The 13,334-nt window shown below is 35.6% G+C and overlaps 1 protein-coding gene across 12 annotated transcripts in view; it reads left to right on the forward strand.

Moving 5' to 3' along the window:
- LOC106883309 (teneurin-m) overlaps positions 1-13,334 on the forward strand; it is a 487,309-nt gene that overhangs the window by 320,046 nt on the left and 153,929 nt on the right. For all 12 annotated transcript variants that reach the window (XM_052969805.1, XM_052969800.1, XM_052969804.1 and 9 more), the window contains 3 exons: positions 3,249-3,431; positions 8,111-8,257; positions 9,996-10,203. In XM_052969805.1, coding sequence (XP_052825765.1) covers positions 3,249-3,431; positions 8,111-8,257; positions 9,996-10,203 — 538 coding nt within the window. The remainder of the gene's footprint in view (positions 1-3,248; positions 3,432-8,110; positions 8,258-9,995; positions 10,204-13,334) is intronic.

A 13,334-nucleotide genomic window follows, 5' to 3' on the forward strand; every position in this document is an offset into this window, starting at 1 on the left:
AAAATATTTCATTGAAAATAGAATTAAATGATTAATATTAAACACCAACTATATAACAACAACAACAACAACTGCCGCATGTTTATTTATTTTGATTATCAACTTTTTTTGCTTTTATTTCTTTATTTCCATAAGTTTTTATTTCCTTTTGTATGTTGATTATGATTTGGTGCATCATTTCAGATATTTGTCTATTTTATTATTTCAATGGTGTATTATATATTTGTGTGTGTGTGTCTGTGTGTGTCTGTGTGTGTGTCTGTGTGTGTGTGTGTATTTAATAAAACTGTACATTGTATATTTCTATGCTCGATTTTTTTTTTTTTTTTGTTCTTCCTTTATTGTGCTTGTTTTGATGGCTTGATGTCTGTGTACAATATGCAGCATATGCACAAATAACATGCATATATATTATAGTATAAGATATGTGTGCAAATAATTATGTATTTATGTTTGTAATATATATATATACATTCACACACACATTTATCTGTCTTAACTGTCTATTTCTACTTATCTCCTCTCTACATAGACTTACATAAATAGCTATAAACCATTTGGCTCTCTTTTTTACTCACTCTCGCACTCTCTTTTTTTCTCTTACTCTGTCATCACTGCTTCCCTCCTCTCTTTCTTTCTCACCCTTTCACACCCACACATTCTCTCTCTCTCTCTCTCTCTTATCAGGTTGCTTATATGTAAGGGTAAATGATGTTTTCTTTCATTTAGAAAATAAACCTTTCCAAGCCACAAGATGTGTGCTTGTATGACTGTGTACACAACAAACAGTTATGAGTCCCAAACACATTGAGTAATCGTAAAAGACACAACTCAGTGTTTGTCATAAATTCTTCAGTGATCTCCATAATTAATATCTGTTTAAAGCTAATTAGATTGAGCTGACTCTGGAGATTTTAACATTTTGGCCACAGAGCCCTTTCACAGCCAGCACAGTTATGGCCTACATATTTGTGTGTATAGGTGTGTGTATGTTTTTGTCTGAAAGCCTATCAGTTTGTTTTGAAACAGTTAAATCTTGGGAAACTTTTAGCAAAAATATTAATGGAAATAATGAAACGGCAAATGTTTATGCTGTGAGCAAGACACAAGTCATATGTTTTAGACACCTGACTTCTGGAGAAAGAAAAAATATGTGAAAGAGCTGTTTACGTTGAACATTAATCGTGAAGAACTATTTTTTTACCTTAACAACAATAACAACACACACACACACACACTCACACACACACACACACACACACACACACACACACACACATGTATTGTGTCTCTTCTAAGAAGTGAAACAGACTTCTCTTTTTGTTCAGTTTTATTACCAGCATCTCTCTCTCTCTTTCTCTCTCTATCTATTTTTCTGTCTGTCTGTCTCTAACACAACTTGCCCTTTTGTGTGTGTGTGTGTGTATCAATGTATGATAATATTTGCCTTCAAACCCTTGCAAATCTATTGTAATTATGATATTTCTTTTCAATTCAAGATTTAAAAGGTTTAATTTGAAATTGTTTATGTATTATTGTTGTTTTTTTGTATGACAAATGTATAAATGATGAATAAAAAGAACAGAGACACAAAGTAACAACCACCGTTTTAGCAAAAAGAACACATACTTCACCCAAAGAAGATGAATTGTTTTAAGAAGGAGAAATAGATGAAATGCAATTTTGTCAGTTATAACTTCACATTTTTCTTTCCTAACTCTCAACATCAGCAGCAACTCTGTTTGTCTCAAGGTGTAATTTGTTGTTCAGTAGTTTCTAGATCTGGATTGTGACAGAAGGATCTTTGGTTGATTGATCATAATGAGTTTTGATAACAAATAGAATTAGATCCGCAGTGTAGATGTAGTGTGAAAGCACATATGTGGTTGAACCAGTACCCTAGGATGGTACCCTATCAGCTGACATGTAAGTATTAGCAAAGATGGTTAACCACAGTGCCTGTTAGATAGTCTAAACTTTTTGCTGAAGAAGAGTTGACAGCATTGACTCTAAACACAGCATCGACTCTAGACCAACTGAGCCAGCCAACTGCGGCACTAATTAGATTGATGGTTGAAGAAAAAAGTGAGCAGTCAACTGTTTGTGCCTATATGTATGGCATTAGTGACATTGGTAAAACAATACTAATCAAGAATTAGTATTGCAACATCAAAACAAAAGCTAGAAATCTGAGAAACTTTTTTAGTTATTTTATCTTCATGTTTTTGAAATTATCTTTTAGTTGTTTGTGTTTCTCCTCCATATTGGGTTGCCATTGTCTAGCTATTTCCCCTCCTCTTTAATGCCCATACTTGAAACAATCCAATTATTATCAGCTGGCAGAATCATTAACACACCAGACAGAAAGTGTTTCCTACTGCTCTGTAGATTCTGAGTTCAGATCCCATCAAGGTGAACTTCACCTTTAATATTTTCAGGATAAAGTAAAAGACCAGTCAAAGTACTGAGGTTGATGCAATCAACTGATACTGCACTCCCCTACCAAACTCCTGGGCCTTCGCTCATCATTTGAAATTATTACTCAAAGCAGTGAGCTAGCAGAATCGTTAGCACACCGGATGAAATGCTTTGTGACACTTCGTCTGTCTGCATGTTCTGAGTTCAAATTCCACCGAGATCAACTTTACCTTTTATCCTTTTGGTGTTAGTGAAATAAGTATTAGTTACGCATTGTGGTCAATATAGTCGACTAGCTCCCACCACCCCAAAAAATTTTCAAGGCCTTGTGCTTAGAGTAGAAATAATAATAATAATAATAACTATTATTATTATTATCATTATTATTATTATTATTATTATCATTATTATTATTATTATTATTATCAAGGTGGTGAGCTAGCAGAATCATTAGCTTGCCGGGTTAGCATGCTTGACAAAAGGCTTACTGGTATTGCATCCATCTTTATGTTCAGAGTTGAAATTCAACAGAGTTTGACTTTGCTTTTCATCCTTTCGGGGGTCAATAAAGTAAGTACCAGTTATGTACTGGGGTCAATGTAATCGACTATCTCCCTACCCCAAAATTTCAAGCCTTGTGCCTAGAGTAGAAAGGATTGTTGTTGTTGTTATCGAAAGTCAGAAAATTTGTTTGAAGTTAATATGCAGTTGTCCATTCAGTTTGTATATTATAACACTTCTAATAAAGTTCTGGATTCTAATTAAGTTCATCCAGTAATAATTATTGTTGCCATTTACCTGACTTTATCTATTCCTTCTTACAAAAACAGAAGTCTGTCTTTTGGACTGTTTCCATGGTTACTGTGAGAATAAAGAGTGTGTTTGTCACAATGGCTGGACTGGACCCCTCTGTGACATGTTGGCTTGTGATCCTCGCTGTGATAGTCATGGCTTCTGCAACAATGGAACTTGCATCTGCAAAACTGGATGGAATGGGAAACATTGCACTTTAGGTGAGTCATATTACCGTTTTTTTTTTTTTCTAAATTACTGTGTCTAGTTTGTATTAAGCTGTTCATTTGCTGTCTACATGTATCTCTTGCAGTCAGCCATTTTGTAAATATACTCATTGATGTATATATATATGTGTATATATATGTATATATATGTATGTGTATATATATGTATACATATATATGCATGTGTATGTATATATATATGTATGTACATATATATATACATATGTTTATACATATATATGTATATGTATATATGTATAGATAGATAGATTACTTTGTAGAGACGTTCCATAAATAGTGTCCACCTACCTCACACTTTAGACGTGCTCAGAGATTAAGGTAGATATTTCCAAGATTGTTGGTCTTAAACGTTTCAAACCCCATCCCTGTGAATTGTTATCTCCTTACTTATAACATTGTCATCCACTCTTCCAAGTGAGCAGCCTTGGAAATAAGCAGACCTACACTGTATGAAGCAGTAAACTAAATTGATGGCAAGAATGTCATGGCTGTAACTGGAACATACGAATCTATTCATCAGGTTTTGTAACTCACAGCAACTAACAAATATTATGACAAAATTCCACTTTTACTCTTACAAAAGATTACCTACATCTTAATATGATCCCAAATCTCAAATAAGGTTGGGGTTACAACAGAATACAAATGCCCAAGATGATGTACAGTGGAAATGAATCTGAACTCTAGAGTCTGCAAAGCAAACGTCTTAACCAAGTAGCCACACGTGTGTGTGCGTATGTGAGTTATGCATATATAAAACCATTAATCAAAGGTAAGATTGAATAAAAGAAAAATGCAAAATAGACTCATATGTATAATGAGATATATGGCAATACAAGAAAGGCATCAATAATGAGTCAGTGAATATCTGAAATGGAGGTAGAGTAAAGAGAGGTGGCTGATTAGCTATGTAAATAAAATGGGAACTTGATGTGGAAGTCACTACATAGTTATCATTATCATTTTAAAGTCATTTGTCCCTATTTTCTGTTGTGTCTGGGGAGAGTCATTTTCTTATTGTGCCTTAAAATTTAACACACTCACCGGTAAAATTTCCACTTATTTCTTATTTTTATTTTCCTAAAATTTTCATTGCATCTTTCAACCTTATCAATAGTTTTGTCCCTGTTTTGTTTGTTCTTTTTTCCAGCATCAAGCACTTGACACAACCAGTTTTCTTTGTCTTCTGCAAAAATGCTTGTATATCGCAGCTATTGCCACCCTTTTATTACAAGGCTGTAGCCATGTATCTTCTCAATCTCATATAATCTCTCTTGCTCAGTCAAGGGAGAGTTTCTTGTTCTTTTTCTGTCATGCTCAGAAAACCTCACTAGTGCTAGTTCTATGAAAAATCATACCGTGCACACTGCAAAGTGGTTGGCATTAGGAATGGCACCATGCCAAAAACTGACATTGCAGCTCGTTATAGCTCAATACAGCACTACTGCAGCTCACTGAATCTTGTTAAACTGTCCAACCCATGACAGCACAGAAAACAGGATGTTGCATGATGGTTTATGGAGCCGTCTCTTTTTTTACATCTCTCCCCCACCCCCTATTTGATATGGCTTTGTATATCTCATGTAAACAGAAAATAAAGTCAAGTTTAATATGTATGTATAAATATAGAAAGGTTTAGATATTTGATAGCATGTCTTAACATTTTTTTAATGCTTTAAAAGAAGAGCAACAGTAACTCACAACCCTTCAGTTACCATTTCATTCTGATACTATTTATATATAGTCATTATTCTGACTATCCAAGTATCTTGTTCTCATTCAACTGCTTAAATTCCTCTTAAGCATACATCTGACATCCGTTTTAACAAATAAAAAAAAAACAACCAATATTTTCAACGCCCAGATATATATATATATATATATATATATATATATATATATATATATATATATATATATATATATATATATATATTGTGTGTGTGTGTGTGTATGGATATATATCTATATATGCATGATTGTGTACACACACACGAAGTAGATATATTCAACATCTACTATATAGTCAATGGTCATGATGCCATTCTACAATCATGGGTCTAAATTCTAAAGCTTCTAAATTAGTTGTTTTACTTTTACAAATAAGAAACAAGATTTGTTTCCATTTAAAAATACAATTTAGACTTATCACAAGAGATGAAAATAAATCTCTTTTCTCCTTTTATCAAATATCTTGAATTTGAATGCATAAACCTCTTCTAATCAAGCATCTCAAACATGGCTATTTCAACTTATAAATGTAAAGCTTGGATACATTGACAGTGTTGGATGCTGGAGATGCTGGTTCTCTCATCTTTTATTATATACACCCTCACCCATGGGACCCATCTTAGTTTATAGCTTGTGTCCAAGTGATATTCTCTTGGCCCCCACTGGTTACCTCTATGTCGTTCTTGATGGCTTTTCTTCCAGGAGCTATTGAAATACCCAGAGTTCCATAGCCTTACCTGGAGTATGATCTTCAAACCATTCACTGCCACTTTACAGGCAAAAACCTTGTCATCTCCATCTTCTTCTTGGTACTTGCTCCTTTTCTTCTGTGCAGCCCCCCCCCCCCCATCTCCTCCTCCTCAGGAACAGTTAACTCCAGTAGGAGTAGCTTGTCTGTTACTCTGGAAACAAAGATGATATCTGATTCTCAGTAAGGTCTGGATAACAACATGTGCTTAAAAACTTGAGTTTTTTCTCCAGATCAACTTCCAACACTCAGTTCTCTGAGTTTTTCATTGGTTCTTCTCCCTCCTTGACAGAGGCTATATTCTGGTTGTAGTGCCGTCACATTTACCATTGCTTTTCCTTTGCTTATTACGCAAGCAACGGCTTCGAAGAGCTGATCATGTCTCCAGTAATATCTTCTTTTGCTTAGTCTCTTAGAGTTATCAACTCATAGTACACTGGGTAAAAAAAATCATCTTGAGCAGGAAAAAAAGCAAACAGCCACCCATAGCACCTGAACCAGACATCTACTCTATCCCTAAAACACCTAATTTGGGTGTTTGAAAATCTGAGATTTGGTTATCGTATTCCAAATACTGACAATATGGTAAGATGTGACCTTCAAGTCCTGCAGCAGGCTGTTTTGGTCTTGTTTCTGTCCAAGATGTTTTTAACCCAGTATATCATTATCTTTGATTACATTAACATATGAGATGCTTCATAAAAGAGATTTATATATTCCTTGCTGCTTCTAAATTATACTCTGTCTATCTCTGTTTGTCTCTGTCTGTCCACTTCTCATCATAGATATAGACAGATAGTTTTTTCCTGTTCATAGGTGTAGCTATTGGAAAATCACAATGTCACTGTCCTGCTTAATCTAGAGACTGTGGAACCATGGAACCAACATTGCATGGAGTATCCTTGACAGAGCCTTTCACTACCAACCTGCAGTTTCTAACTGCCAACTCTGTATGTGTGAGAGGCTGTACAAACTCCACAAGCCTGCAGTATCCATCAACAGGAAAACTGATCTACTGATAATCTAGAAATACCATCCTAAGCCAAGCTGGTTCATGAACAATGGCAGGATATTTAAGGCAAACCCTGTAGCCTGACTCTTTCAAAATGGTTATCCCTCTATGAGATAATTGTCACTGAGAATGAATGTCAATTAACTGATGTCAACATCCTGCCTCCTCCTCCTCCTGCTGCTACATAGAGCATACAATGAAAGAACATATGTTGAGTGCTCCCTTTTATATAGAAATATATATCATCATCATCACTCTGAACAAGCATGGGTTGATTGGTTTGAAAGACTATGACAGGACATACAGACTGTACCATGCCCCAGCGTCTGCTCCAGCATGGTTTCTGTGGCTGGATCTCCTTTCTAATACCAACCACTTTACAGAGAGTATTGGGTGCTTGTTGTTGTGGCACCAGCACTAGTGAGGTTGGCATGCAGCTTACAAGGTTAAGATACCCATCAATGGAGTGGGGCTACCATAGAGAGGTTGGAAACTTTATGCTATGGGCTGCAAGAGAAGGGGCCAGAACACAATAGGATTCTTGTTGTAAGAGAGTCTACAACCCTACTCACATACTAGAAGACGGGGTGGGAAAGAAAAATAAATATGGTGGTGACAAAGGGTCAGAGTAGGCCCTGGGGAAGGTAGCAGAGGAACAGCAAGAGAGACTTACATACACACACACATGCATACATACAGGCGTATGTATTTGCATATATATTGTTTATATTAATATATATATGATTATATGCAATATCGCCCTCTCTCACTACTTGTGTGTATGTGCATGTATCTATCTATTTATCTGTCTATCTATCTAGCTACCTATATATCTTTATATATATATATATATATATATATATATATATATATATATATATATATATAAAGATATATATAAAGATATATATGTATATATATTATATATATTGACGATTTCCATTTGTTTTATTTTTTACCTTTGATTTATAAAGATATCTTACCTGTGAAGTAATGCACAATTTACTCATGTATGTCTTTTACTTATACTGAAAATATTATGCTTCCAACAACATAGTGAAAAATTTACCAAATATCTACTTATATAGTTTCAGGCTGTATTGAACACCCATAAATATAAATATCAGAATATATGTATATTGTCTTCATTATATTTTCAAGATGGTTGCCCTGGTGAATGTAATGAAAATGGGGACTGCCAAAAATATCTGGAAGGCTGGAAGTGCAGCTGTAACAAAGGATGGAAAGGAAAAGCTTGTGACATTGCCATTGAAACGGCTTGTGAGGATCGTGTTGACAATGATAAAGGTGAGCAATGATTTCCCGTTTACTTTTTAGATGTGGATATGTAAATGTGTAGATGAAAATATGTAAATATGTGTGTAAGAGTGTATAAATATATATAATTCCATATATGCATACACACACACACACACACACACACATATATATATACAGGGTGTCCCAAAAACATGTATACACACTGATAACTCAATTGATGTTTTTACCTTCCTGGATGAAACCCAGTGGAATAAATGATGACAAATAGAATAAGTTTGAACAAAGGAAATTTATTCTAAAATGCTACTGAATGTGTGAAAACGCAGTTGAAGTACAAAGACAGTTTAGGAGGGAGTTTCAAACAGATCCACCGATGTGACTTACCATCACCCAAATTAGAGATAAGTTTGAAGCTGATGGAACTGTTCAGAATGTTCACGAGAAGCTTTTCAGAAGACCACAAACATTGACAACCCCTACAAAGCAAGAAGGAGTACTGAAAACGTATCACAAAGTTCAAGAAAATCTATGCGACAAGAGTCGTGAGGTAGGTATTTCAAAATCGTCTGTCCAACGCATTTTGAAGCATTGTCAATGGAAAAGTTACTTTCCAAGATTAATCCATGCTATTAATGATGATGATCCAGACCGAAGAGTGCAATATTGCCAGTGGTACTTGGCACGATGTGTAGAAGATGCACACTTACCAACGAAGATTGTGTGGAGTGATGAGGCCACATTCAAATTAAATGGTCCAATTAATTGCCACAATTGCACCTACTGGGGACCTGAGAATCCGTATGTTATGGTGGAACTCCATGTTAATTTAACACGAGTTACAATGTGGTGTGGCTTATCATCAAGAGGATTAATTGGACCATTCTTTCTTGACGCTACTTTGTCTGGTCCCGTTTACTTGATCTTGCTGCATCAGTCTGTCATGCCAAGCATTAGAGAAGACTTTGAAGATGAGGAGTTTTGTTTTCAGCAAGATGGGGTACCTCCACACTATCACCGCAATGTTAGATCCTTCTTTGATGAGATCTTGCTAAACAGGTGGATAGGTATGTATATACATGTATATATATACCTCTTTTTAGCCAACTATATATACATACATATGTATATATATATATATATATACATACATACGACTGCATATATACATACATCGATCAACATATACTCTCATGCACTTATATTTATTTACCCTCTTACATGTGTGGGTATATATACATATCCACTTACATACACAGAGGAAAGTGAGTAAACCTACCACTTTGACTTGCACATACAGATAGCGAAGCACGTATGTACATACACATTCTTACTCACATATATTTGTATATATACATATATACATCTCTCAACTTTGAAGTGTTTGATTCTCTGTCTGGAGAATTTGAACTCTTACAAAAGGAAAATAAAATCAAACTGAATGAAAAATCATATATACATATAGATACGCATGTACACATACAAAATATATATTTCTATATACACACACACATATATATATGCATATATATAAATATATACACACACATATTCACACATACATAAAAATATATGTTTATTTACACAGATACGCTTGCATATCCATACTTAAACACATATACACACACATATATATGTTATGTATGAGCAAACACATAGATATAATTATCATCATTGGCATTATTTTCCATAGTGCGTGTGTGTGTGTGTGTGTGTGTGTGTGTGTGTGCGTATACATATATAAATTTTTTGTATCATAATTTTGCAGATGGCTTACGCGACTGCCAGGATCCAGATTGCTGTGATAGTAGAGTTTGTAAAGGAGACTCAAACTGCAAAACATCACCAGACCCATTAGATATACTTTTGAGAAAGCAGTCGACCAGTACAACCGCATCGTTTTTTGAGAAAATGAAGTTCCTTATAGAGAATAACAGTGTGCAGACCTATGCTACCAGACATGCCTTCAATGAAAGGTTAGCACAAAACAATTCTCCCTTACATGTGTTTCTTTTCTCTTATCTTATTCATGATAAACATCATCATCATTGCTACCATCCTCATCATTTCTACCCCCAACAGAGCCAAATATTTGCCCCTTTTCTACTATGAAATTTGAGATATGTATGAGTCTGTTCTAACTCAGAAATTGCATCTCGATGTTTCATGCAAAATTTAGTTCCTGAGTTTTAATTATTGATGTTTTCTGTGATGAACAGAAATATTGTGACACAGAATGTAGAAGTCTTGGGAATTAATCCTTTTGATACGGTTGAAACCAGCTCTGGCCCTGAGTACAAATGTCTTATTTTCATAAGTTTTGAATTAAAATCTTCCACCAAACCTTAGTCACAATTAATGTTTCTAACACCAGCTTAATGATAAATAAGTTATTTTATTAAATTGTTTGTTATATTTAAAGTAACTAAAAGAAACAGAGAGCATCTCAACAGAAATAGGGTAACAAAAGGGTTAAGTCAGTCAATAACTTTCAGTTTCGACTCAGACTGTATTTCATCTCACATCTGTCAGCAACATTTCTTGGGAAGATCTTCGCATCCTTTCATATCATTTCTCTGTACTGAAATGGTAAAGTAATATCTGGTCTAAAGGAGTAGTAGCATGCTTGGTATATGGTAAATTTGTATATCCTGTTTGTGTTATCATAAAAAAACTGCCAAGGTTAGGTTTATCATTCATCCGTCCCACGTCACTGCTCAAGAACTGTTGGAGAAACAGACGATTGCAAAGTGAGTGACCTTGTACCCAAGTTCAAAATCATTACGATACTGATGATGATAATATATGAAGGTCTTGAGAGGGTTCCATACACAAGATTTATTCTATTGCATGGACTAAATCACATGTATCTTGCTTTATCACAATTTATCTCCTCACATAAAACATATTCTCATTTTGTCCCCCACTACATCTGCTTTATCCATGCTGACGTAAAATGAACTATGGAACTGAATCCACAACATCTTTGTGGGGAAGCAAACTTCTTAACCAGACTACCATGCTGGTGGTCATAGCCATAGCTTCATCTACTACAGTAATTGCACATAGGAGTGAGTGTGTGTGTGTGTGCACATGCATGCACACACACATACATATTACTAATACACATATATACATGTAGTGTAAAATAATCTTATAATTTTGATGTTGTGAGAGATTGTTCTACTGAATTTCAGACAAAATACGTTTTCCTTCCTTTTTGAACTGTTTCCATCATTAGGGTAGCGTAGTCCTTCCAGAAGAAGGCATAAGGAGTGTTTAAAAATATATTTGTCTAAAACAAAGAAATGAGAGAAGAATGATACTTCATCACAGAATGTCTTAATGATAGAAGCGAGCTTCAACTGTGAGCAATAGAAAAACATGTATTTCTTAACATGCTCAAATGGTGCTTTTTACGTGCCATCGACATGAGTGCCAGTCATGCAGTACTGGCATCGGCAATGACAATGATTTTACTTGACTCAACAGGTTTTCCCAAGCACAGCATATTGCCCGATGATTGAATGGTACTCTTAAACGGGCTGGAAATGTGACACTGGCATAGTCCATGGCTAAGATCTCTCTTGGCTTGCCAGGTCTTCTCAAGCACAGCATATTTCCAAAGGTTTCGGTCGCTTGTCATTGCCTCTGTGAAGCCCAGCATTCGAAGGTCATGTTTCACCACTTCATCCCAGGTATTCCTGGGTCTACCTCTTCCACAAGTTCCCTCCACTGTTAGGGTGTGACATTTCTTCACATAGCTGTCCTCATCCATATGCATCACATGACCATACCAACGCAGTCATCTCTCTTGCACACCACATCTGATGCTTCTTCTGTCCAACTTTTCTCTCAGGGTGCTTACACTCTGTCCTGTATGCACACTGACATTACACATCAAGTGGTGCATACTAGCTTCATTTCTTTCAAGCCTACGCATGTCTTCAGCAGTCACAGCCCATGTTTCACTGTCACGTAGCATGGCTGTCTGCACACATGCATCATACAGTCTACCTTTCGTTGAGCAAGAGGCCCTTCGTTACTAGCAGAGGTAGGTGCTCTCTGAACCTTTCCCAGGCTATTCCTATACTAGCAGCTATGCTCTTGGAGCATCCACCCCCGCTACTGACTTGGTCACCTAGGTAACAGAAGCTATCAACTGCTTCTAGTTTTTCCCTTGGCATGTGACAGAAGCTGTTTTCTGCACATTTTCAGTGTTCATTGCCCCTGTGCATCTGCCGCATACAAAAACTATCTTCTCAGTTAGCCTTCCTTTGATATTGCTGCACATCTTATGTGTCCATAGCTTATACTGGGTACACTTTATGGAGTCTCTCTACCTACATCTTTTTGACAGATCGAGTAGAGCCATCTTCCTGAAGGGATTTGTGCTTTCTCTGCCATCCTACTTTGGTTTTTGCCAGATTGACTCTAAGGCCTTTTGATTCTAGATCTTGCTTCCACACCTGAAATTTCTCCTCTGTGTGTGTGTGTGTGTGTGTGTGTGTGTGTGTGTGCATGTGTGTGTGTGTACACATGTTTGTTTATATGTGTCTGTGTGTGTACATATATAACCATGTATGTATGTATATATATATATATATATATATACATACACGCATACATATATGTAATATGCACATACATATATGTACACATATGTATACATACATACACATATATATAAATGTGTATATGTGTGTGTGTGTGTGTACATATATGTATGTATAATCTGTCAGTATTTTGAATATAAACTTCTTAACTGCTGTCTTATGAAAGGTATCTTTTCCTTTTCCTACATATATATGACTACTGATGTGTGTACGTGTCTCTCTCTCCCTGTCTGTCTCTCTCAATATATGTGTGTGTGTGCACGCGCATATATATGTATACACACACACACACACACACACACACCTCTATTTTATGCATGCTAGTTATACATTTGTTATTTTTTCTAATAATCTTATTTTTATTTCTTTTCTTCCCCATTTTTCTTTCATTTTCGCTTTTATTAATTTCACATCATTTCCTTTCCTCGTTGTCTGATTATCTCCCCATTGTACTTTTGTCATCTCTTTACTCTCTCTATCTCTCTCTCTCT

This window comes from Octopus bimaculoides, chromosome 7, assembly GCF_001194135.2.
Source record: "Octopus bimaculoides isolate UCB-OBI-ISO-001 chromosome 7, ASM119413v2, whole genome shotgun sequence".
In the NCBI taxonomy this organism is placed as follows: Eukaryota; Metazoa; Mollusca; class Cephalopoda; order Octopoda; family Octopodidae; genus Octopus; species Octopus bimaculoides.